Source organism: Mauremys reevesii, linkage group 9 (assembly GCF_016161935.1).
Source record: "Mauremys reevesii isolate NIE-2019 linkage group 9, ASM1616193v1, whole genome shotgun sequence".
Taxonomy (NCBI): domain Eukaryota; kingdom Metazoa; phylum Chordata; order Testudines; family Geoemydidae; genus Mauremys; species Mauremys reevesii.
In genome coordinates this window covers 86139612-86167172 of record NC_052631.1, presented here as the reverse complement: position 1 = coordinate 86167172, position 27561 = coordinate 86139612, and the positions used below count along the sequence as shown (strand labels likewise).

The window sequence follows — 27561 nt, the reverse complement described above, 5'->3', positions numbered from 1 at the left end:
AAGCTCCTGCTGCGGAGTGAGGTCGGGGAATTTCTGTGTGGCTCCCGGAAGCAGTGGCACGTCTCCCCTCTGGCTCCAGCTCCTACACATAGGGGTAGCTGGGGAGGGGGCAGTCTGCCCTGCCCCAAGCCCTGCTCCCACAGCTCCCCTTGGTTGGCAAGTGTGGCCAATGGGAGCTGCAGGGGTGGCACCTGCAGACGGGGCAGTGTGCAAAGCTGCCTGGCCGCGCCTCCGCGTAGGAGCTGGAGGAGGGACATGCCGCTGTTTCTGGGAGCTGCTTGAGGTAAGCACCGCCTTGAGCCTGCACTGCTGACCACATCCCATGTCCCAGCCCCGTGCCCAACCCTGATCCCCCCTCTTGCCCTCCGAACCCCTCGATCCCATCCTGGAGCACCTTCCTACACCCGAAGCCCCTCATTCCCAGCCCCACCCCAGAGCCTGCACCTTCAGCCAGAGCCCTCCCCCCCCCCCCGGTACAAGCACAGAGCCCTCTCCCACACCCTGAACGCCTTATTTCTGCCCCCAACCCAGAGCCTGCACCTCTCGTCAGAGCCCTCACCCCCTCCCACACTCTAACCCCCAATTTCATGAGCATTTATGGCCCGCCATGCAATTTCTATACACAGATGTGGCCCTCAGGCCAAAAAGTTTGCCCACCCCTGGTTTAAGCAGTGGGGACAATGAGGATGGGGAATGGAATCTGGTGGTATTAAAGAGGGAGACGGGGGGTGAGTAGGAGGGATGGTCAGAAATTAGTTAGGAACTTGGCATGAAATGAGAAGGAGAGTCAGAGATGATACAAGTTGTGAATCTGGAATACTGGGCAGACGAAGTGGTCAGTGACGACAGAGAAGGAAATATATCCCTTAAGCAAGAGTAACCTGACTCCACCATTTCCACTATCTACCCTGAGTGTAGCATTATTACTTCCAGCTTATCTATTGTGAGGCTTTAACTCCTAGCGAAGTGTAAAATACTGACTATTAGTCCTTTGACCAAAAACAAGTGAAGAAGCATATTTTCCAGACAGCACTCTGGATGAATTTAAATTGGCAGCAGTTGTGTTTGTATGTTACTATAATTAATTTTGGTTGAAAGACTGGAAAAAAAACAAAAACCAAAAAGACAGGAATGGGGACCATTATTTCAAAATGGCTAGAAAAACAGGGGATGAGAGTGTTTCTTGCTTCAAAACAGCTGGTAATACACTTAGCAGTCAGGTTTTAGTTTCTCCCTATTTTGTTTTATTGCATTCAGTGTTTGTTATTTGACTTATAACACTGCCCACTTACGGTGCTAACATTAAGGACTATTCAAAATTTCCATTATATATCATTGTTGCTGCGCAACTGTGTGTATGGGTATCTATACCTGTCCGTCTGACCTGAAAATTGGAATTACAAAGGCATTTGTTTGAAAAAAACTAATTGGATTTAGTTGTTTTTAAACTTCTAAAAGTGTTTTAAAAGTGAGATGTGGTGTTGTCTGGTTAGTTATTACATAGTGTGCTGCAGCCTTGGCATACAATTTTTTAAAAAGCCAGTGGCTTTCCATGACTTATGGGGCCTGACTCAACTCCCATGCAAGTTAACTTCCATGGGAGTTAGATCAGGCCCCTCATGGGCCAAATACTCTCACCTTACTCCTGTGAGTAGCCCCAAATGTCCAGGGTAGGAGTTTCAAGAGAACAGTGAATGTAGCAGCAGGTTCCTTTTAGAGGTGCAAAGTTATTTACCAAAATAAGTCTGAAAAGTAAACAGCTCTATTTCTTCCCTTTCCTCGACTGCTCTCATCTCTTCACCATCTGACACCTTTTTGTGTTTTTCTACGACTCTTCCTTTTTTAACAATACTTTTTTTCTTTCTCTCTTTTTATTTTCTATTTTCTCCCTCAACACCACCTGGCCACTTTTCTCCTCCTAGGGAGGGGCGGGCTCAAAAACAAATTATCCCTCAATATACAATGGGCCAAGTCAATGGAAACTGCAAGTATTCAGCACCTCTTCGGATTTAACCCAATAAAAACTATATATAAAAGAAAAAGCAAGCAAACAAATTCAGAGGAAGGTGACATATGAAACAAAGAGAGAATGATCTACCGTGTCCCAGAAACCAGTGCTTATTAGATGCTTGATCCTTTTCCCACTGAAGACAATGACAGAACTCCTTTGCTTTCAGCAGTGCACGATCATACCCTAATTTCAGGATTATCAATAAAGATGAATTAATATATGAGGCCAAATTCATCCCAGCATGATTCCACTGATTTCTCCACTAGAGATTAATCTGGCCCATATGCTATAGAAGGTCTTGGCACCAGTGCAAGGGAACGTGTGATAAACAGAAGACTTACACAGTTTTAAATTGATTAGCCAGGTTTTCACTTCAGACTAATTATCGTTCCACAATGTAACTTACTGGCAATTCCTCTTAATACTGGATTAAAAAGTTGAATACAAGCAAGCCCTGTTCAGCACCATAGGAAGTCTAAAGTAATGCTAATTAAACCCGATAATCTCGTAAATCTATAGTTGTAAATAGTGCTCTTGGCTGTTAAGTGATACTTTAGCCACATACTGTAATTTCTGTAATGCAAGCTGTTTGGTTTAAAAAAAAAATGAATATTGAGGTTTATTGGGACAAGAATAAAGTGTCTGCCATTCCCAGGAAATAACAATAAAATAATTACACTTAGTACTGTACAACTTCAAAGTGCTGTACAAACATTAACTAATCTCACTGTATCTCCCAGTGCTATAAAAAAAACCCACTTCCACAAGGGGGTTAGCTGCAAGCGCTGGTGCACTGTCTACACTGCCACTGAAACTTGCAGCGCTCAAGGGTGTGTTTTTTCACACCCCTGAGCAAGAAAGTTGAAATGCTGTAAAGTGGCAGTGTAGACAAGGTCTTATTGAGAAAAAGCAAGAAAGGAGGAGCAGCAGGATGAGAACAGATGAAAGGGGAACCAGGAGGAGAGAGAAAAAAAACAGGGCCTGAAAGAAGGAAGAAGAATGTAACTGAAGTGCTTAACTACATGCTGCTACTTGGCCACGTTTCCTTGCACAGCCTGCCCTCAGCTTGTGCTTACATATGCAACACTGCACTTCTGTGTCAAATGTGGCCCAAATTGTTTCCTAGACGCGTTGTGAGCATTCTCCCTGTTTCCCTTCCCAGCCCACCCCAAGAAAAGAAATACTGGCATCTATGGCAGTGGCATGTTAACCATCAGCAATGGGGTGCTTCAGGCATTCTTTGCCAACCAGCCAAAAAGACACTTGTTTCAAAGAAAGCAAGGAGGACAGTTTTCTGATGGCATTAATTACACTACAGGGATTGAGAAAGAGTGTCATGTCCCACTTCCCTCTACACAGTCAAAACGGCAGAGTGGGCTGAAATTAAACAGCATCTGTGCTGCCACCTGCTGCAGGATTTTACATGTATTCGCTACAGCAGTTCTTGGCTTCCATTTTCAAAAAGCATGTTGGAGGAAAGAGGACAAAGGGGCATATTACAGAGAAGGTGGAGCTGGGTGCATAGTATAAATTTCCTTACAGAAAACCTTTTAAATTGGAGTTAAAGGTGAAATATCTATCAATCACTTAGGGGGAAAAAGAATCTTTAAGAGAGCAATATATCCCAAAAGCTCCGTTGTGTGTGTGCATATACAGAATCACAGTGATTTTGCTTGAAATCAACCAGGGAGAAGCCTCGGTGGTAAATTTGCCTGCATAGCTCCGGGGACTGCATTTATAATCATACTAACTGTGCATTTACAAGCCTGTAGATATGGGTTTGTGGTTTTCTCCACAAAATAAAAAAAAGTAGCCGGAAAAGTCCAAGTAACAGTGACATTTACATTTTAGGGAGTATGGACATGCCCAGTTAAAATGACTGAAACAGCCTTTGACTGCATAGATTCTGGTAGGATTTGGCTAGATATCAGTACTGCTAAACTGTACTCCACTCGCCTTAGGTAAATAAATATTATAGGCAGGTGACTGAGCTGTCCATAATCCCCGTGGCAAGAATGGGAGAGTAGATTTGATACTTTGGGTAGGAAGATTTCCTACAGTTTTGCAAGGCTGCCTAGTAGGTTTTCTTTAAGGTTGTCATGTAGTCCCACTATGAGAAAATTACTGTCTATATAGAATTTTCTAAGGTGCCTGCCACCAAGGTACAAAAGCATCTAGGGGCTAGAACAGAATATTGTGAGTCAGGAATGTTTGCAATGCTTTTTGAGACCAGCTGATGACAAGCCCTATATAGGTGCAACGTATTAATATTAATAGTATCCTGTCTCAGAGGTGGAGACAAACTGAAATAGCTACCTGCAGATAAGGCTTGATGCATGCTAGCAAGCCTGGGGCAGGCTCACCCTGCCTTTGGCCATGCTGATCCTTTTACATGGATAGAAGACTTGCTCTCAAGGGCCATCACCAGCATCACATTCACTACAAAAAGACTGTGGATATGTCTACTCTACCCACCGGATTGGTGGGCCTCGATCGATCCAGCGAGGATCGATTTATCGTATCTAGTCTAGACGCGATAAATCGACCCCCGAGTGCTCTCCCATCGACTCCTGTACTCCAGTGCCATGAAAAGCGCAGGCAGAGTCGACGGGGGAGCGGCAGCAGTCGACTCACCATGGTGAAGACACCACGGTAAGTTGATCTAAGTATGTTGACTTCAGTTATGTTATTTACGTAGCTGAAGTTGTGTAACTTAGATCGATTTCCCCCGCCCCCATTGTAGACCAGGAGTGTGAATTCTGTTGGGGGAGAAGGCTGGTAACACTGAAATAAATTTATACAAGCCCTAAATAATATACACAATGGACGTAAGGATTGTAGGAACTTTTGGACTGTTTCATAAGCACAAATTACCTGATTCTATTTACAAAGGACAGGGAATGCCCTAAGCCGTATTTAATATAAAGTGGAACAGCTTCACCAGGAGACATTAAGAGACCTGTCCAAAAATACCTTACAGCCTGGTGTCTAGAGCATTCACCAAAGAGATGAGAAACCTGGATTTAAGTCCCACCTCTGAAACAGGCAGAGTGAGGATTTTTAACCCAGGTCTCCCACTTTCTGGGTGAGTGCTCTAACCATTGTGATATAGGATGTAACAGTGTCACCGCTCCGTCGGACTCTGTTTTGTTCTGGGCCTGATTCAATAGGTGTGCTCAGAGACTGCCTTCCAGATTGTGCCCTACAAGAGAGATTGTTTGTGGATCCCACTGGGGCTTAGGCGAGAGTTGTTAGGTGCCATGCTGCTCGGAGGTGTCAGCCCTTAGGGGGCTTTCTCCATGCCTGCTGGCAGAAATATAGGTTTCATGGGGACTTTACTGGTGGAAACTTTGGTACCATGGGAATTCAGGCACTACAGGGTTAGGTGAAAGCTGAACAGGGGGTTTGAGGAACTAAATTTTAGACTTTGGCACCTAAAGTTGCAGTTAAGAACCTAAATCCTTTTGTGGAAATAGCCCTAAGTTTTGCAATATAAGAATTCTGAAAATTCTCGTTGGAAAAACAAAGCTCATGCAATATGCATCACCAGGCCTCTTTCATTCTTATAGAACAGAACAAGTTGACAGGAAAAATTGAAATGAAAGATGATCAGATTATACCAATGAAGTAAATGAGGGCTGGCATCTCTATCCATTTGAACAGCAGCAGCCTGAGATGATGATGTTGCAAATTTTTGGGGGTTTGGAGGAGGTGGATGAAAAAAAGTAGGAACTTTTGGGATACAGTAAAAAATTTCAGGAGAATGGACTGTTATTGAAAACATTCTGTCCAATTTACTAACATGAAATTAAACTGATACAGAGTATGAAGGGCAACCCCTTGTTTCAGATATCTCAGCCCAACACCAGTGCCCAGTTCCCAGGGAGAAAGAACTGACTCTAGTCAGAGACCAAACTCTTCTGCTGCTCACACAGCTCCCTGTTTAGGGACCACTGCCTGTGCACAGAACCTTGCATTACAAAATCTTGGACCAAAACAACGTCTCTTCCCAAGACTGTACATTTGCTCACATGCCAAGAAAAAGAACTTGCACGACTATATCTAACAGCCACACCTTGCGACACTTGCCATAATATCAAGTATAGACATACCATGCAGTCAGGTAGTAATTTCTTGTACAAAGCATTCACTCTGCTCTCACCTAAATAATTTCACCTTGGACTTCAATGGGAGCAGAGCCAAGGTCCCAATCATGCAAACCTTTACACCAAAGAGTAGCCCTTCCAGGAGTAGTTCCATGGATGTTGGGGAAGATGTGTGTGACTAAAGCTCTGCAGAGACCAAGCCCAAAGCCCTTAACTAGGTGCATGCATGTGTATGAAGTATACAATAGGCAAGAGTATTAGCTGGTGTGGGGCAGCTCCAATGAACTCAATGGAACTACAGCAATTTACACTAGTTAAGAATCTGACCCAGTGTTTTTAATGTTACCACCCAAGACTCAGGAGCAAAAGGTGGCATTTCATTTGACTACAGTTGCCTTTTACAGGCAATAATGCAGGGCTAGGCTGTATCCAGAAGAAAATAGTTATCCAGTTTCAATGATTCATGTCCAGTAATAGCAGAACTACTCTCAGTTGCAGGGACTGATCCCACTGACTTCAGTGAGACTACTTGTGTAAGCAAGCGCCACTCCAGTAAGTAAAGACTGCAAGATCAGGCCTCTAATTATAACCAATGATAATGCAACTTCTTGTAGTTGATGATAACCTAACTTGCATCCGACGAAGTGGGTATTCACCCACGAAAGCTCATGCTCCAATACGTTTGTTAGTCTATAAGGTGCAACAGAACTCTTTGCTAACCTAAAAGAATGGCTTAAAACTGAGATACTATGGTGGGTTGCATGCTAAAATACCTAATGCTAATATCTCATAGTTCAGTTGTGCTAGGGATTTCACATTAAGGTTATGCTGTGGATGATTTTATTTATTTATCAAAAATTAACAGTCAAAAGACAGAATACAATATACGGTACACTCTTAACAAGGCAGTGCTCTTGGAGTGGACCAGAAGAGGGGACAGAGGCTGCTAGCCCTGAACTGTGACATACCTCCTAAATCAAACCAGTGCAGGTTTCTTATTGAGACAACACTTTAATGTTTAGAAACCTCTGGGATAGTCATTTCCCAGGCACATTAGCCTGACTAACTGAAATCAAAGACAGGTAAGCCATCAAGAAATCACTGTACACTTTAAAAAAAAATCCTTTCACTTGCCACTGTATAAATTAAAACTATCAGCAAGCTCTTCCTGTGAAAGCATGAACAAGCAGAGGAGGCACTGACTGCAGGATTCATCCCAATTCTGAGATAGGGGAAACAGCCCCAGTCACTAAACATGCATGAGGGGATAGTCCCCTGTTTGTTTCAGACACTTCAAACTATACAGGTGTGCCTGAGTCAGACCCTTAGATTTGCGCCCCAACTTCCTCCAGCCACTGTCCCCTTCCCCCTACCAACCCCCCCAAAATCCTTTTGAGAAACTTAGACCCAAATCTAAACTTTGTCACTCAGATCTAATCCAGGGGCAGTTGCAGTCCAAAACTGGCTTTTCCCTGCTCCATCCCACCCCAGTAAACTACCACCAAACCTGCTTCCTTCTGCCAGCCCAGGAAAACAGGTAATTTCCTGTGCCCTCTTCCTTCCCACGCTTCTGATCTCTGCCTCCTTCACTTCTTTATTCCTTCTGCTACTCTAGTCTAGGCCCCTTCATGCGTGGCTTTGCTTCAGGGATTCAATCCAGCCACTCACTCCTACCATCCCCTATAGCCTGGGAGTAACTAGGGAAGTTACGTTAATGAGTCCAGTCTGGGCCTTCCCTTCCCAGCATGGCCAGTCATAGGCAGATCATTACAGTGCTCAGATGTGAAATGGGGCTTCTCCCTGGCTCCTGCTCTGAAGGGTCTTGAGAGAATTAGCTACTCACCTGCCTACGAAATACTCTGCCTGGGCTCTTGTCCTGCCATCAAACATTCCTGGCAGGGTCTGGGAGGGTTGGAGCAGTCAGTGTCAACTCAACCAGCTGCTCCAGCTTGGACCTGGGGAGAACGGACAGTAGACTCAAATTTAAAAAACAGAACAAAAGACTCTTTCCAGCTCTATCCACAGTATAAATAAAATCCTCTAATGGCTACCTGCACTGCTCTAAACCGACCCAAACAGTTTATTGATTCGCTGCCTTTTCATGGATGGCTGGATGTTAAAGCATGATCTGAAATGGCAAAGGCCATTGACTACCCCACTGAGTCATCACCAGGCTGATTTTCAGGAGACTCGCTCTCTCTTTTAGTTAGTAAAAACCGAACCACTGAGCTAAGCACCCTCCACTCCCACTGACTTCACTTTGTAGGATCAGGCCCACTTCTGGGGTTCACAGTGAAAAACTGTGGGAATCTGCATCTCCCCGCCCGCCAGCACTCACCACCATTAACTAAAAAGATAATTTCTGAGAAATGATAACATCTCCCAGAGTTAAAGGAGCAAGAATTGTATTGCTAATTAAAAAGAAAAAAAAGATTAATTTTTCTAGTGTAGTAGTGAGTCAAGAACAAGACATACATATTTTAAAAGGTGAATAACCACTAGGGGGCACCTTACTCCATAGAGTCCTTTTAATGAACTGGTTGAAGTAAGAATAGATAGCATTGTTTGAATGGAGAAACTGAACATGCACTCTATCCTGACTGTAATATTGATGTTGAGCCCCCAAGTATTTTACCACATGCCAAGACTTACGCGACAAGCTAGTGAATGTCCCTATTTTCCTCAATAATTGTCCTGTCAAAAACCCTAAAGCGATGACTGTTCTGTGTAATAATATAGACTCAAAGTGGATATTGCTGTGCCTTATCTTTGACGAATCAGCATAGAAAAACAAGAGCAACGCTGAAGGAAAGCTCACTGCCCAGAGGCATCACACAACACTAATGAGAAAGAGGGATTGATCAAGAGGAGTTTCATGGCCATTATTCTTAGCAGGTATATGATGTAGAGGAAGAGTCATTCTGTATTATACAGCACCTGGTCTCCTCACCATTAAATGAATACAAAAATATCTTTATGCAATTCTGTGGGAATTTTTGATGCTTGACTCTGTTTCCTCTACATTCAGCTAACTGACGTTAGGATCAGATACAGTATTAGGTATTTTATCTCTGTAAAAAGACTCTTGTTCAGTCTCTGTTATGTCAATAAATGGTAAGGGTAAGAGTTGTTACTTGCTTGAGCAAGGGTTGTGGGATTGGGGCTAATCCTGCAAACTGCTGAGTTCCCTCAACTGTAAAAGAAGTTGAAAGTACTAACTTGGCAAGATTGGGCCCAAAGTTAGTGCTTTGGTGCTTTGGCATTGAACTCTAGCTTTTCACTCTCCGATGCTATAGTTTTTTAAAAATAATAGGAAATGCTAGAAAGAAAGGAGTCTGTAAAATCCCTTTGGTTCTGAAAACTAAAAAACTCCAGTGCCTTGACAGTTTGCTGAAGTAAGCAACAGGAGAAACTGCACTTACCATAATCAGCTCAATTTCATAATTAGATGGAACTAATGTACTATGACAGGTATTAGGTAGCTGGGAAACTATTCTGCATGGTCTCCAAACAAAAAAACCTCATAAAACAAAACATCTACAAGTGTTACTTGAATGTTGCGTCTAGCACACACACACACATCACTACTCATCACCCAGCAAAAACAGCTACATTCATGTCTAAATGCAAACAACTACAAAAAGGGAGGAAATGTGGAAGTGAAAGTACAGTGCACAAATTAAACCCTGCCTCTTTCCACATGTGCATTACAGTATTACCAACCCCAAGCATTCAAAAATCATGGGTCAGGCCCACAAATCATGAGACTGGCTGACAAATCAAGAGATTTTAAAACATAATAAATATGAGGCTCTTTTTATTTGCCTTCTAAGTTGTGAGCCTGTAGGCTTAGCGTTTTCAAACTTTTCTTTGCAAACACTGAGGTAGAAACTTACTTTTTATGTTTTTATTTTATTTTTATCAATGAAAGCTGAGTTTCTGGTGTTTTCACATAACTCCAGGAGTTGGGGCTTTAAGAAAAATACTAAATATTACAAGACACATGATAAAATCAGAGAACACTGCACTCTGATTCAGTAATTATGTGACCACGTACTGCTTTTCAAATAATATAAAATAATAGAATTTTTCTACAACTGTAGTTAACCAGAGATCGAATTGTTAAATACTTTCTCTCTCCTACCTTTTGTCTTGTCTGTTTAGATTGTAAACTCTCTGGGGCAGGGACTGTCTCTTACTATGTACAGTGCCTTGCACAATGAGCCCCTGATTTCGACTGCTGCTTCTAGATGCTATTGCAATGTAAATAATAAAGACAATATTAGGTTCGTGTTATACACTAAGTACAATTTGCTTGCCATCAGTTTTACCTTGCTCATTTCAAACACAGAGCTCGATCCTGATCAGTGTAAGCAGTCACGACTCAACACTGAAGCTAATGGGAGTTGCAGGTGCTCGGCAACTCTCAGGATCAGGGCCTCAAAATTTACCTGTAATCTTTCAATTTTTAAATTTTTCCCAATGAACTCAGTCTTGAGGTTCAGATTTAAGAATCTTGGGCCAGATCTTCAGCTGGTGTAAATCAGTGTAGCTCTAGTGACTTCAGTGACACTATACACCAATTCATGCCAGCTGAAGATCCGAGTGTCCCCCTTCTCTCACACTGCTTTCCTCCTGGGCTAGCAGTTGTCCCCATCCTCGCAAATGAATTTCAAACTCATTATTTCCCATAATTTCCTGTTAGTCTCTGATTGTTCAAGTAACATCCATCCTCATCCTTCATTGTCATCTGCCCCAGGTAGGGTGACCAGATGTCCCATTTTTAAAGGGATAGTCCTGGTTTTTGGGACTTTTTCTTATATAAGCTCCTATCACTCCCCACCCCTTGTCCCATTTTTTCACAGTTGCAATCTGGTAACCCTAGTCCCAGGATACCTGTGTATTGCTACATTTCTCGCCTACTCACAGGTTTATTACTCAGCCACTTACCACCCACCACTTCTCATCCATAGCAATTTGAATTACCACTGAAATGACAAAACCAATACAAACACTCATTATGTGATTTAATTTGATAATGTGTGTTCACCTAACACATTATCTTTCCTAGTCATATTGAAAAGGCAGGTACTTGGCCTTACAATTTTTGTAACACATCCTCCTTATGCAATAAATACATCAAGTTTAGGGCCAACTTCCTGTATAACCTTGATTAATTTACACGGTCCAACTCAGTGCATTAAGAATACTGACGCACAAACCATAATTCCAGAACCTTTCATAAAATATTATCCAACCTGAAAGCAGCCATGAAGTCAAACTGAAAAAAATAAGAATGTTGATCCAAACTGAGGGACCCATCCTATCTGATCTGCCTAGCAAATTCCAAGCAAAGGTCAGAAATAGACAAAAGAAACACAATTCCGTCTAAACTTATTTTCCACTGGTGTTTATAAAATGTCTTTATTGTAACCTTTCTCGGGCAGGGACTGTGTTTTTGTTCTGTGCTCGTACACTGCTTAGGACAATGGGGTCTGGTCCATGACTACGGCTCCTAGATGCTAGTGCAATAGAAATAATAATAATTAATAGTAAACATTTATTTGTGAAACATACTCAGTAAAGAGTAATATGGGATTGATACAATATTGACACACGTGGAGCTGAATTCTCTGCTGGTGTAAATGAATGGAACTTCATTGAAGCCAGTAGAACTGTGCCCATTTATAGCAGCATAGAGCTTAGCTCCTAATGTAGTCTATTGAGTCCAACCAAGCTATCTGGTGATTCTAGCATTTATGCACCCTTGCTTTTGTTTCTATGATTTATTTGGCCAAATAATCCCTGGTGTGAATTCACTGATTTCAGTGGCATTGCATTGGGGATAACTGTGGCTCTGTCTTTAACACAACTTTAAATAACAACACAGAACTAGTGGGTTTTCTTTAAAGTTTTCCAGGTCAAAGTAGACCTAGTTGAAGTATTGCCAACTCTCTGGAGAGACACAGGATTTTGACTCGGGCTGGAGACTGGAGCCCAGTCTGGCAATGATGTGACAAGCTCCAGCCCTGCCTAGCAAATTTGAACCCTTGGATTGGCTGTCTGCCCCATTTGCCCATCTCAGGGCCTGGGGCAGAATACCAGTCAGATCTGCTGCAGGCAGAGCTCCCTCCCCGTAGAAACCTGAAGCCATTCTCAGAGGAGGGGGGAGCTGAAGAGCCCAGCAGCTCAAGGAGGTGCCTCCCCTCCTGTGAGCAAAGTGGAGAGGACAGTTCCTCCCCCTGCAGTGCCTGGCCTTGGAGGGGGTTGAAGACATCCTGGAGCTGCCCCCGCCCAGTCTGGAAGTGAGGAGGGGACCCTGCTCCAGCCCCCTCCACCAAGGCATAGGAGGGGGAAAGACCTGCAGGAGGAGCAGAGGTGAGGGTGGTGGTTGTGGCTGGTGGGCAGACCTGATGCAAGGCAGAACTGACTGGGTGGGGCAGAATTAATTGCTGGGGAGGGGATGGGCAGATGTGAGGGTGAGAGCTCCTTCAGTTAGGGTGAGAATCACCTTACCCAATACATTTTGGAGTATAGCCTACACTCATTTTCTCTCTTTTTCTCATACCCCTTTTTTGTAGAAACAATTTCAATATCTTCGTCCCTGCTCTATTTGAAATGTGTTCAAGTATCCTGAACTCTTTGTGATAAAGAGCCCAATGCTGTTCCCATTGAAGTCAATGAAGTCTTACCATTGATTTCAATGGAAGCAGGATCTGTCTCGAAGCCACAACAGGACTGATGACAGGGAGCACTTATCCTGATCTCTTGCAAGAATAAATGTTTCCAAGAGTCTTGTTATTGACATTCCAGAGGTTATAAGAGCACTTCCTACAGCTTGAACCCAGGAGACCCCTCAAATGTCTGTGTTTGATACAATCTGTAACAGCCCTTGGGCTGAAGAGCCTTGAACTAAGCCAGCCCTGATTACAAGATGAAACCCACCTGAGGGGAAGCAGGTGCTCTAATATAAAAGACAGCAGGAAGCTGGGGATGGGTAGCTTCAAGAGGAGCAGATGAGCGTAGCTCTGGATGCAGTGGAGGAACTAGAATGAAGTGGAATATGATTTTGGATTTTATGTTGAGGACTCATTGAGGATTGTTTGGATTACTTTGTGATGAAGGACTCTGATGTCTGTGTGGAACTTCATTTGATGTTAAACCAGACCCAGAAAGGGGTGCTGTGAGCCACAGCAGAAGCTAAAGGGCTACCCAGATGAAGCTACTGAGGGTAGGGTGCCTGTAAAGCAACCCCTGGTCAGATGCTCAGGAAGTGGCTACACCTCTATATAGTCAAATATCTCCTTGCTCTTTATTGCTGCTACCTGTCTTTTGGGCTGTAAGCTGTTCAAGGCAGGGTTTGGGTTTTCCTATATATCTGTATAGTGCCTGGTGTGCTTTGGTTCCAATGTCCTACAATTATGGTAATTGGCTTATCTATATCTGGAGTAAAATAAGCACTTTTACAAAACAGTTGCTAATTAGCCCCCATGAGCAGGAAAACTTGTGTGACCAGTTCAGACTAGCTTCATAGAACTCTCCCAGCAGTGTCAGCAAAATCCACTTAATGAAACACAAGATAGCTAATTGTCAGAATAAATTCTCATTGAGCAGCAGTCTCCAGGGTCACTTTTGCTTAGTAACTTGGAAGAGAGAATTTTATGCTCATCATGTGAAGCACAGTCCATTGTATGCCTACTGTATAAATCCCAAGTAGTTACTAACAAAAGAATGCCCTGTTTGATCAAATCACTTATGATCAAAATTTTGGGGGATGGTTTTTAAAGCCACTTTGGGATGCATAAGTGATACTAAGTAACCTTAAATGGCTGGAGAAGATGAAGCTGTCTCTGCTGGCAGAAAGCTCCTAGACCAGCCCAGGGTAAGGGCAGGGGGTGCCATTCGGGAGATGATGTGCCTCAGAACTCTGCCCAATTCTCATTTAGCCTAAGTTACAGCTGCTCCTGTGCAGGGCTAGTCAGAGCCAGTTTACAGCTTCTCTCATTCTTCAGTCATTAGCTTCCTATAGCGTCCCCCACTGCGCTGGAGCAATGGTTAAAGCTAGGGCAGGATGGCAAATCTTCCCCTAATGCTCATTCCTCTTTAATAGTGGGATGGGCATATTTGGAGCACAGTTAACTGGTTCCTTTTGTGGATTGCTCACAAAGATGCATCACTAGCTGTATCTTGTATTTGTGTCCCTTCAATAAGCAAATTAGTCAGGTGCAGTTATAAAGTAATTCTTTAGTAGACTATACAACTAAATAGGATAGGCCAATTTACAGGAGTTCCATCTCCTCTCAATTTACTCAGAGGCTCTTTGTCCAGCATGTTTCTCTTCTTCCTCAATAAAAGCTGGAAAAAACATTGTGAAATACTCCTCCATGTTATCTTAATCTAGGAAGGAAAAAGACACTTGCCCGTTACAAGAACTAGCAGTGATTTGCATTGCTGTAAACATTGGAAAGAATGGGATCATGGCAAAATGGTCCCCATCTAAACTACTTGCAAAGGCATTTAAGTGAGCAAGGAATTTCCTAGGGACTCCTTGAACCAGGAGTAGAGAGTTGCACAAATGTATTATCGACGTACAAAGGCAAAACAAAAAGACTTTATGGTAGACAAGATACATGCCAATAAAGTTGCACTGGTTTCCATTAGTAACCATCAGCTTTCTATTTGCTTTTGCAAGCAATTCAAAGTGTTGACTTTGATCTCTAAAGTCTTGTATGGTTTGGACCCTTGCTTCTTTACAGATCATGTCTCTCTGTGTAGCATAATAATAATAGTTGAGATCAGCTGGTATGGTCCCTAGGTATTAATGTCTGGGGTTTGTGACAGAGTGTTCAGAGAGGGAAACCCACTATGCCATAGAAATCAATTCACCCTGTTTGTTGACTCTCAGGACACAGTCTAAAGTTTTGCTGTGCATGTGCTGGCAGGCCCAAAGATGGGTGAATTTTATAAAGCTATAAATAAATAAACCCAGGAAAATCATTCAAGTTTGACCTTTATTCTGAATGAATCTACCATCCATGTCTTTAAAGTTTCATTTCTCTATTGTTTGCTATTCATGTAGTAATTCTTATAATCTGAGAGAGGAGAAAAAATACCTCTTCCATTTAATTCTCTGTTAATATACTGTTATGGAAAACTCAGTCTTTTGTATAAATGTCATATTAGATTTTTTTTATCCTTAAAATCCATCTATAATTTTCCTTTAACATTTAGCTTTTTGCTTTAGCATTTAATGACAAACCCCTGAAGCCACAGCTAAATGTCACAACAACAAAAAATTGGTGGTTGAGTTCTTCAAAAAAAGGAAATGAAGGAGAAAAACCCTTCCTTATGCTAATCACTGATATTATTCATTCTCCTCCTCTGATAGGCAAGTTTCATTGTTTTTAAACAGAGTGGCAATGATCTTCAATAAGGTCTCACTGAAAACAGTGAGCCCAGTAAGCAAGTAATAAAACAGAGCAAGAATTTCAAACGAAGTCAGATGCTGTTGTCTTCCCCCCCACCACCCGCCATGTAGTCATTGCATCACATACTAGGGGAAATAGGAGATGAATTTGATCTGTTGTGACCTATGTATAGCTGTTTCCAAAAGACTGCCTCTCACTGTGCACCATGCAGTAACAGCTCTGTTCAGAGCAGACATAGCAACAAACGGAGGAGCTTAAGTATGGATTCCAGAGGTGATTGTTCTCAGGGAAGGCGTTTTGGCTTAAAATGCACTGTTTCTGGAGTGAGGCTTGTCCCCCCTATGGAAAGATACAAAACTTGCCTTTTTAAAAAGGACAAAGACACATAGCAATTCCTACAGTGGATCAGAACCTAGTCAATCTAGTTCAGTATCTTGTCTCTGACAATGGCTAGTATCAGATGTTCCAAAGGAACAAACCTCCCAATAGCCAAGACTCTGATCCTGCAATACACACATGCTGAAGTGTATGAGTAGTCCAACTGAGGTCAATGGAACTACTCAAGCTAAGAGTTAAGCATGTTTGCAGGATTGAGGCTCAACTACAATAAATGGTTCTAATCCTAGTATGTGAGAGGAGCATAGAATCTTTATCATGTTTTTTGAGGTACTTAAATTCATGTAATGGGAGCTACATACTGTTGTGATGAGCACTTTAAAAATGTGTAATTTTTAAAGGAAGCGTAATTGTTCTCTTTTAACAGATTCAGTTCTCCATACTCATTTGAACTATAGTATTTTCCTGATATGCTCAAAGGATATTTAGTACAACTCTGAATCCTTTATCACATGGACCTACAAAGAAATGTCTTCAGAGGTGTCCTGGGAGTTGCATCAGTGTCATCGAGAAAACAATTTTGCCTGTTTGCTCTAATATGGGCAGAATGGCTAGGCTCCAGAGGAAATATTAACTAAGTTTTTCTGTGTCTCTTGTACATAAGATGTTTGTTTTTCCTTTCTCTTTTGCAGCTAATGTTTTTTGTTCCTATCAATGCTATTGTGTTTTTGTAGGGAGGAAAACTAAGGTAACCTCTGGAAACAAATGACATAAATGTTCCACTGAAAGCTGGTTCATACATTGTGATCTAAACAGATTCACTTGCTGCTTTATAACTAAACCTTGAGTCACCGATTTAAAAACATGAAGCTTTGACATGCCTTTTTTAAGCATCTATTTTGGATGCTTTGTGTTGACATTTAATTATTTTGATACTCCCTGGCATGTGTTCTTGCTACATTATCTGACAGAAATATAGATAAATGGAGCATCCTACTCACTTTTATCTTCCTAGAAGATGCATGCTAATGAGTCCACACTAGAGGAAATCAGCAAGTATGCTACTTTCTGGGCTTTTCAGTTGAGTAAACAAGCCTTTCTTTCAAATCATTAAACAAATGTACTTTGTCAATGACTTAATGTGCATAACATCAGAATGATTAATGAGAGAATCACTATGGAACTGGATTTATGATGGCCTGGGGAAGGTTGGACTGGGCTCACCCATTATGGCTTAGCCAGAAGGAATAGGAGATGACCTATAGGTTGTTCTGGTTGCAAAGGTAACCTTCCAAATGGGAACCAGACTTACAACAATGCAGCAATATTTGCCTGACTCTGTGGAAAGCTTGACATAATTGATAGGTGTAAGTAGTCCAAGTTTCTCAGCTAAGTGTTTACACTGGAGACTGTCGCAGTTCCAGGATTAACTGGACCTCTCTGGTCTCCCTAAGGGCACCCCCATGGGTCTCAGGCTGTCATCTCTCTGTGCATGAGCCTGCACTCCTCTCCCTCCAGACTGGAGTTCTAGGCTTGTAGTACCCCTTACCATTCACTGTGCTTATCCTAGCAGATCTGACCTTAATCTAGTGCCTGTAGTTCCCCTGTCTTCTAGAGGCTAGGACAGTTTTTACCAGTGACCAGCCAACCTTCACAAAGCCATGTACATCTGTTTGGGACAAAAGCAATAAAGAAGAAAACTTATTAAACAGTCTTCACTCATGCTAAGCTTACCATATGTTTTCCATCTTCCACATGCAGACCCTGGTAAGTTCCCAAATTCCTTCAAAACCTTCCAGCAGTGTGTTGTGCTCTTGATTAAAGTTGAAGATCCTTACTTGGATCAATGAGGGTGGTCAGATCAGACTGATACAGGTTTGGGTCCTTTGTTTCAGTAGGCCTCCTCAAACAGGTAAAACTAGTCAAGGACTGTGACCCTAGAGGCTGAAGCTTCAAAGGGTGGGTGTCTGCATAACTGGTATTGGGACTTTGCATTAATCACTCCCCAGTGATTCCAGCTTCCACAGGAAACCCACCCAGCAAACCAGGACCACAAAGACATAATACTCATTGATAGAAATATCTGACTATTCCATGTGCTCATAGAATCTGGCACATCTCAATATAATATTCTTTAAAGTTTTCCATGCTTCCAAGTTTTCCATGCTTTCATATCTGTCACATTAACACCAGTATGAACGCTAATGCTATTGACTATTTCATTGCTGATAATAGCATGCAAGAATGAAGAGGCATATTAAGATCTTTACAATCTGCTGGGAGTAGCATATCATTTTGGTACCACGAGTGGGTGGTACTTGTATGGGCAAAGCTAGGGAACGAACCACCACTAATTTTTTCCCCAATATGAGTCTGGCCCTGATAAGAAGATGGCTACCTAGGGACTAGAAGACTGAAGAAATTTAGCCTTAGATATGCACTTTAAGCCCAATATTTTGTTTGTGTCAAGAGAAAACACTGTAAAAATTAACATTGATAGGAATGTTCTCAGTTATTTAATCTTTTTTAAATGAAAACAGTTTTGAAGCTTAAACTTAAGTCTATTTACCAGCCTCACTGAAGTAACATGATAGTTTCACTTTAGGGTTCTCATGCACTGACTAGTCTATTTGCCTTACCCTCAATAAGTAAAATGCAAAGAGTAAACAATCAGTATAAATCATGGGTGCACAGTCTGCAGGCTGCCTGCAACCCATATGGCATTGTCTGCAGCCCCATTGCATTTGGATAGAGTCTCATGCCTTTGGCTGGAGACTCGGGCAGTTGGTGGGCAGGAGAAAGAGCAAAGAATTTACCAAGACTGGTTACATCTTTTGGTAGATCTTCAACTGGGGTACTACCTGGTCACCCCACAATAAAGCAACACAGAGAGTGCAGGGCTTGGCAAGTTGCAGTGAAGACAGTTCTCAAGCCTCATCTTTGATCAAATCAATTTAGAGCAGGGCCTCAATTTTCCTAATTTTGAAATGTACATTTTATCTGATGTCATTCCTATGCCCCCTAAATGGCAACCAAAAGTCTAGGCATGGAGTGAAAAGAGGTAGGGTGTCAGTAGAGAGGAAAGGCTCAAGGGTTTTGGTTTCCTATTCTACTCAGATACAAATCCCAGGATTTTCCAGATAATATAGGTGCTATTGCTTTTAGGAAGGACTACCAGTTTTCTATAGATGCACACAAGTTGAATACATTCATGTTCTGTAATGGCAGCATTGTAGCCAAAATCTCAGCATTGTAACTGTTTACAGGCACACTGCAGCCTGTGACACTATGCTAAGTACCACCCTTCAGAATAGAAACAATGAGCTAAAGGGATGCCTCAACCTAGCTTCCATTGGTGCAAGTTTTGTACATGTGGTCACTTGTACGTACAAGTGACATATTTTACATGTGCTACATTGGCTTGTGTGTTTAACAGAGGTTCTCACGTGTTAATACTATCATTTGATAGTGCATGTAATTTTTGTGCTTTTAGGACTTGATACAAAGGCTACTGAAGTCAGTGGGAGTCTATCTAGATCAGGGGTGGGCAAACTTTTTTGCCTGAGGGCCACATTGGGGTAGCAAAACTGTATGGAGGACCGGGTAGGGAAAGCTGTGCCTCCCCAAAGAGCCTGACCCCGCCCCCATCCACCTCTCCCACTTCCCGCCCCCTGACTGCCTCCCTCAGAATCCCCAACCCATCCAACGCCCCCCTGCTCCTTGTCCCCTGACCGCTCCCTCCTGGGACCCCCTGCCCCTAACCACCCCCAGGACCCCACCCCCATCCAACGCTCTCTGTCTCCTGACTGCCCTGACCCCATCCACACCCTTGCCCCTTGACAGGCCCCCTGGGACTCCCACGCCTATCCAACCCCCCCCTGCTCCCTGACTGCCCTGACCCCTATCCACACCTCTGTCCCCTGACTTCCCCCCAGGATCCCCCGCCTCTTATCCAACCCCCTGGCTCCGGCCCCCTTACCATGCAGCTCAGAGCAGCATGTCTGGCAGTTACACCACCCCGGCCGGAGGCTAGCCTCCCTGGTTGGGAGATCAAGGGCCAGACAGGACGGGCCCATGGGCCGTAGTTTGCCTGCCTCTGATCTAGATCATGCCTTTAGCACACATTCTCCCCATTCCTGCTGTTCTTCTCAGTCCAGCTCTTCCCCTAGCTAGCCACCAATTTCCCTCCTCCACCTGGCCACATCAGTGAGAGGCCCACTCCCCCCTGTTGTTAGTTGAGGCATACAAGAAACAAGGTACTACTTGTAGTTTTGAAGGCTGTCCCTTTAAGAGCTGAATTTTCCAGACAGAATCTGGGCAGGGCACTGAGAAACTCTTTGTGGTTATGCTCAGCTTATTGGAACCAGATGGTGAATACTGCAAATCTCCTGCAAGCTCCTTCAGGCCTCAGTGATCACTAAACACTACTCCAGCTAGCCACTTGAGGGAGAACTTTGTCTCATGCATGGCCAACCTTCAAGGCCTGCATCCTTCAAGAGATGTGGAATGGAGGTGGGAGAAGAATGGAGAGAAAGAGACAGGGAAGAGGAGAGGAAAACAAAAGGTAGGAACACTATGGAGAAGGATGGTCTGTTGTTAAGGAACTGGGCTGAATTCAGCTCCTGGCTCTGCTATAGACTTTGTGTGACCTTGGGCAAGTCAATAAATCTATCTGTACCTCAACTCACTTCTGTAAAATGGGGATAACCACACTTCCTTTCCCCTCCCAACTTTGGGGGATGGCTCAGTTTCAATATGGTGGGGTAGGACTATCTCCAATTATTTTTTAAATTGACAGTGCCCCTGTAACTAAATGGCTTAGAAAGCTTTACATTCAGAATCCATAACAGAATAGACTTTTATTTATTTTTAAAAAGCTATTTTTTATATATGGCATGAGGCATTAAAATTATTATGTATTTTGGCTTTCCCTCAGCTAAGGGATTCTACTAAACTGTTAATCACTAAACTTTATTTTATTGCTTTGTGTATAAACTTGTATACAATAGCCCAGGAGGTAGAAATACTCGGTTGCTTTGTGTCAAGGCAGGATAGCATTATAGATATCTATCTATCTATCTATAAAAAAACTCCTGGTGTAATTCCACTGTCAATAGTTACCCATTGGGCCAAATTCATCCATGGTGTACGTTTCATTCAGTTTCCCAAGAAACTGAACTTTTCGATAATTTACTGCTTAAAAATATTGCTAAAATTTTTTGGAAAAAATTTATACAAGACATAGGTAAAGCTTATCGTGAATGAAAGTGAAATGGAGTATCCATTGGGTTTAGCTAGATATGGAGGGATAGATTAGTGATCTTAAAGGACAAAGTAAAATTATGCCTCATCTAGGCCCTGACTGTGCAAAGCATTTAAGAATGATTAACTTCAGTGAGACTTAAGCAGATGCATAAAGTTAATCGTCCTTAAATACTTTGCTGAATATGCATGGACTTAGGCATGTGCTCAAATGCTTTGCTGAATTGGGATGCTAAAGAAGAGTTCCCTCAGTTTCCTGGTTTTTGTGTTTGAAGATCCCTGGTCAAATCCTGACAGTTGTTTGTTGTATTTATTGTGTGGCAATGTGTTCCAGATGTCAGACTTTGCCTCTGTTCCCACAGAGTCAATGGGAGACTTACAACTGACTTATTAGGAGCAGATAGGAACCTTTTTTATTTTTGGGAGGGAAGACATTGATATAAATTATCCTTTTAAATTCCTATATTTTGCATTTCCTCACAGATTAAGTTTAGATCTCCTTAAGGTAGGTGTCTAAGAAATACAATAAACTGAGCCACAGACAGGCAAGCAATCCTATGCCAGATATAGGAAGCACAAGCCTCAGTCACTGGGCAAACATCCCAGACAGCAATTTAGTGCCTTTAGGTGATCAATTCAACTATTGACATATGAGAGGTCTGTTTACAGTGGCTCTCAGGAAAGTGATAAGCTACCCAGTGAAAGGCAGAGAAGAAACAGCAAACAGGAAAGGCTTATCATTTTGCCAGTAAGAGGATTGTATTTGCATTAGACTGCAAACTCCACAGGGAAGGAACCATGTGTTCTGATTTATTAGAGCATCATGCACATCAGCAGTAGTATGGGCCTGATTCAAATTCCACTGAAGTCAGTGAGAGTTCGATAAAATGAGCCTGCTCTTTAGGAGCAGTGTTCTTGTTTTAAAATGTTCTTGTGCTTTCCAAGGTAGGTCATGTTTTATTAATCAATGGCCCTACTGCATTACAGGAGTACTTAGCAGTGAGAGCTCCCAGCTTATCTAACTGTAGGATTCATCTGAAGTCTGACTGGTCACTATGTATTCAGGTATAAGTAGTTTGCAGATGTGAGGATACAGTGGCAAACTCTTCTTGGAGCAGTACGTTCCATCTTGAAAAATAACAATTTTTAAGAAGTCTGTAATCCATTTCTTCTTAATAATGTGTAAAATGAGCCCTTAATAAATCCTGAGATTTATTCACATAACTAATTTCATCTGTTACAAAGATCCTCTTTGTTCATACTAATAAAAGTCAGGGCTTTGTCCGCTGCTACTGATTCCACTTGTTCAATTTAAATAGGGGGTTGTTATGGTCATCTTCATGATACATCTGTTAGCAGCCTTGCTTTCTCATTCTAATGGGCTTCTAATTAATTCAATACTAAGATTAAGATCTAAGCTATTCTATAAGAACTTTCCCTGAGACTTATGCCCAGCTATAATACTGACCTTACCTAAAAGGACAGGCTAATCAATCTGAAAAAGCAAGATTTAAGTGGATCAGTTTCAAACATCTGTGTTTCCCCTCTGGTTATGTACTGTAATTCTCACTGCTTTCACTTCCTCATCTTGTGCCTTTGGCTACAAATTGAATTCTTCATATCTCTCTCCAAAGAAGGTTCCCTATAACACAAGATTCTATTTTTAAAAATAAACCAAAACTCCTCACATAAGAAGCTCAATGCCAAGACCACTAGGCTGGCAGTTTTCTTCTCTACCCACTTTTCTCAAAGCAATAAGACCATAGTTTATGAACACTAGCACAGAGTATTCTGTCTCCTCAGGACTGCCTATAGAATGTTTCTTTGTTTATTTTGTTTTTTTTCCCCTGCCTGAACAATTCGAAACACATCCATCCTCTTCCACTGCCTTAGCCACATTCAATAAAACCCATCACTGTTGCTACAAACACCCAGATCTGCTTTATAGCAGAGACAGCAGCCCAATTCCCTGTTAGTATGTTTCTTCCAATCTTCTCATCTTTTGTAGTGTCTATACTCCATCTCAGGGACTTCTTTCCAAAATTCTTCTTTTGTGAAGAGAAACTGACCTACTAAGCTTATTAATACACTATTTTAAACTCACCTGTGTAGCATTTATCTTACAATACATATAAATGTGGAGCTGGAAGGGACCTTAAGAGGTCACCAAGTCTATCCCCCTGTGCTGGGGTGAGACCAAGGTGTTTGTCCAACCTGTTCTTAAAAGCCTCTAATAATGGGGATTCCACAACTTATCTTAGAAGCTGTAGTCTTATTGGAGAACCTGGGAGGTTGGCATGGGTTAAAAGCAGCCCTGGAGAGGGCTGTGGCTGGGAAAAGCAGTGAGGGCAGCTGAGTGAGTAGCTGACCACAGGTGTGGCAAACTCAATCAGGGCCCAGCTGGCCCTGATAAGAGGACTGTGGAGCAGGAGTTGTGAGGAAGTCTCACTCTAGTCCTGGAGTAAGGTACCTGAAGCAGAGCCATGCTGGGGAAGGGCAAAGGGAGCTGGTGAGCTCCAGCCTGGTAAACTCTCAGGCTGCAGGCCTTGTTTAAGGCCAAAAGGTACTGGGGTGCAGAGGGGTAGCCTGGGGATAGGCAAAGGCAGCAGGTTCAACCCCCTTGCTAGTGATGAGTGGCCATTACAGACTGCAGTTTGCCCCAGGGAAAGGGGGCTAAATGATGACTGGCAGTAGCCACTGAGGCAAGGTGGGCTTAAGGGGCTGGGGGTTCCCCTGGGTGGGGAGACCCAGAGTGTGGGAGTACTGCTGGGGCAGAACCCTGAGGTAAAGGGGCACCACTTTTTAAGCATTGTAAGGCTAAATTAAAGCATCCCTTTGGCTTCAAAAACAGATACAGAAATGTTCATCTTAGTATTTCAAGGAACAGGAGATGGATGGCATACTATCCCCCCACCCTTTTTATGCTGCTAAATTATGCAGTGCACCCAGTATTTCCAAAAGTATTCCATAAGTGGTAAGGTAAGGAAACCAAGAAAATAAATAGCACTAAAACCTTCCCTCTCCTCAAAGAATACTCATGGCAATAAAAACATATTTGCCTTTTGTTAAAGATAGAATTTGTTTTAATGGAAAATCAACTGCAACATTGTTTAAAACAAATCGTCAAACTTTCATACATTATAGTATAATTGTAATAATTTCACACTATACTGCTGCTTCACAATTCAATAACTTTCATTAACTGTACAAAGAAGGTCCATATTTTCCAGCCCTTATATTATAACTAAGAATAAATACTGCCCCAGAAATTAAGTGTTTACTTCTGTAATATGTTCTAATATTAATCTGTAAAAATCTTAATAGCACAGAGGTCAAGTTTCTATAACTTTGTAACACAGGGGATGACAAAACATCCTGATTTTGAAGAATAATTCTCTATCTGAGGACTGGTACGATACTCTACCACAATGTTTAAATTTGTAAAAAGACAGTTCCTTGACATGTCCTTAAATACTAAAATTTAAACTAATTTTTTTAGAATTATTATTTTACAAAAGTAAGTTTGAAATACCAGATTGTTACAAACAGATAGTAACAATACTTACATATTTTTCTAAATGCTAGGTGTGCCAAGTCTCTAGATCAGTGGTGGGAAGGGCAAACTGCAGCCACTGGGAGCTGTGGGCAGCTGTGCAAATATGAATAAACCTTCTGGCAGCCTGCCAGCGGATTACTCTGATGGGCCATGTGTGGCCCGCAGGTTGCTCACACTACTCTAGTTTTTAAACACAATTTTCCTGTTCTGCAACACAAGTTAAGAATATGAAAGACAGGATACTAAGGGGATATATAGAAAACACCCACATCATTAATAAACTTTACTCTTCCTCCTACCGCTTCCTTATGTAGAAGTCTGTCAATTACTAGATGCAAAATACCAACTAAATTCCTCTCTTTTTTTTGACCTTGCCTCAGCTCAAATCCATATTAATGTCTCAGTGCTTAATAATACTCAGCACCTTATAAGTTCAGGCCCTCTGGTACTGTCATCTTGTATGAATTTACTTAAGTCCCATGCCAGCCAGACTACTCTATAATTATAGGATGCAGGCTTTTTCTGCCCAACTGACTTCCTATCCATCTCGAAATTCAATTCAAATTGAAATGAAAACCTCCTGGTTTTCAAATTTACAGATTTACACAATTCTGTCTATATAACAATTCAGCATTTCTATACCACTTAACCAGTTCATCACCCACACCCCCATACAGATAACATCTTTATTTACTGATGAGAAAGTTCAGATAGAGGTGCTGGGGTAGGAGTTTCTGCCTCCCACTCCCATGCTGAGATCACTGGACAAAACTGGTCCGGTAATGTTAATATCCACCTATTTCCTCACCTTCTCATTCCACAACTCCAACCCTAAGAGAGTGGTTTTTGGGAAGTCTTGGTGGAAGGGAGTGGGTAAGGAAGAGCAGAAAGTATGTTCCATTCACTACTGTTATCTCATCCTATCTAGAGCTCTACAGCCATACGTTGTGCTGGTGGCTTCCTGGCTCCATGTGTCCTTCCCACCACTACATCTACATCATGTTTTCCTTTTTCACTCACACCTTCTTGAATACAAGTCTGGTGCTGCTGCTATGTCACACAGTGTGCGGGTTTATTTATAGAGCAACAGGAAAAAGTGTGTTGTTAAACAGAAAAAAACAACCATATACTTTTTTTTTTTAGGTCTGATGTGTGGCATCCATATCTTTAAATTCTCTTGCAATTTGCACTGTTCCATAGCCCTCACCTGCAAAGGCCAACTTTTTGAGGAATCTTTTTGACAAACAGAAATACAATAGTTGCTAAATAACATAAGAGAACCCTTGTACAAAATTCTTATCTTTATTGTCTCTCATTTTTTGTTCACAGTTGACTTAAATAATAAGCACATATTGTGTGGTTTTTCAACCAATAGTTGTCGCGTGGTTTAGGCAAATAACTTCCTCCCTATTTTAATGGAGGGAGGGGGGAGACTGAGGCAGAGAGAGAGTAAATAACTTGCCCAGGGTAGCATGGAGTCCATGGCAGAGCTGATGGGAGGTCCTAGCATAACTACAATGAAAGTGGTCTTATTTACAAGTCCTTATCGGTACTAGTTTGCCTTTGCAGTTATTTTGAAAATGGAATGTACCTGATGCTGACAATTAAAAAGATGATGAGGGGCCTTAACTGTTACACTAGAATACAGAACTGGCGCACACATGCTATAATGAGACAGACAGTACACGTTTGTTTGCAGTACAATATGCCTTAAGTAGTGACAGTGTTGTTATTTTTAAGTTGAGGTTGGCAGCAAGAATTGGTTCAGATCACCATACACCCTGGGTGGAACCTCTGAGAAAAGTTCTATCAGATGAGACAGTTGTCTAGATATGTTCACTTAAAGTCCTACCAAGTTTGACAGCATACCCTTAATCCCACAATTCTACTTTAGTACTTATCTTTCCTATGGCAGCAAAATTATATATACACATTTTAGAAGTACACTACACAGCTACGAGCCAGACATAGTTGGCTCTTGCCAGTTCTTAGGACCAAATTTGCAAAATGAGGGTTCAATTTGTGTGCATATAATTTTGCATCCACAGTGATTTGCAGTGCTAATGCACACACAAAATTCACTCTGTGTATATTGAGTATAAGTGGAGACCGAGTCAACTTCTGTTTGAGAACACAGCAATAAGTAAACAAAAGTTGCCCTTAATGGTTGTGAGCACTTTTAATATATGCAAATGAGGGTGGGGTGTGGTTGGAGCCCCTTTTGAAAATTTGGCCTTTAATGGTGCAGCAGGTGAAGTAGCAGGCTGCTACATCTACTATGACCTTTTGCTTTGGAGGCACTTGCAATAGGAGCTGATCCTTCTCATGGTAGTTGTGCTGTTTTTGTTGAATTGATTCACCAAGAACTACAATTATGGGCATGATGAAAACAACCTCATCCATGCCAGCATTTAATACAGGAAACAGCTCTATTAACTCCATTGCAGAAGCCCTGTGTGTTTGGTGGTTTTGTTTTTTTGGGTGGTTTGAAAACAGCAAGAGGGAATCCATCCATCTACCTTTTTTCACCCTCTCCCTGCTCCTGTGCCTCGGATTAAAACAAAACACGGGGGCATTTTAAAGATGTCTGAGTTAGTTGGGACATAAAGGTGGTGGTGGCAGAAGCAAGAAGTAGCAGGTTGGGCCAGTGGCATTGGAACAGTTTTTATAGTGGGGGTGCTGAAAACCATTGAACCAAACTGTAAAGCCTGTCTATGAGGAAACCACTTCAAGCCAGGGGGGTGTGAGCAAAAGAGGCAAGAAGTGGGGAGGAGAGTGAGGGCACAAAGAGGTGAGTGGTGAAGGACAGGGAGGAGGAAACTGGCAAAGGAGGGTGCAGGAGGTGAGTGAAGGAAGGTGAAG

The 27561-nt window shown here is 42.2% G+C and overlaps 1 protein-coding gene across 6 annotated transcripts in view; it reads left to right on the top strand.

Moving 5' to 3' along the window:
- The first annotated feature begins 20398 nt into the window (after window positions 1–20398).
- The window catches only part of TMEM164 (transmembrane protein 164), a 92764-nt gene continuing 85601 nt past the window's right edge, over window positions 20399–27561 (top strand). Inside the window, exon 1 of one of the 6 annotated variants that reach the window (XM_039488516.1) lies at window positions 20399–20445. In XM_039488516.1, the coding sequence (XP_039344450.1) occupies window positions 20405–20445 (41 nt within the window). In that variant the 5' untranslated portion in view covers window positions 20399–20404. Of the gene's footprint in view, window positions 20446–23568; window positions 23707–27561 lie in introns of those variants that run through there. The other 5 variants (XM_039488515.1, XM_039488517.1, XM_039488521.1 and 2 more) reach the window with 5 other exon arrangements.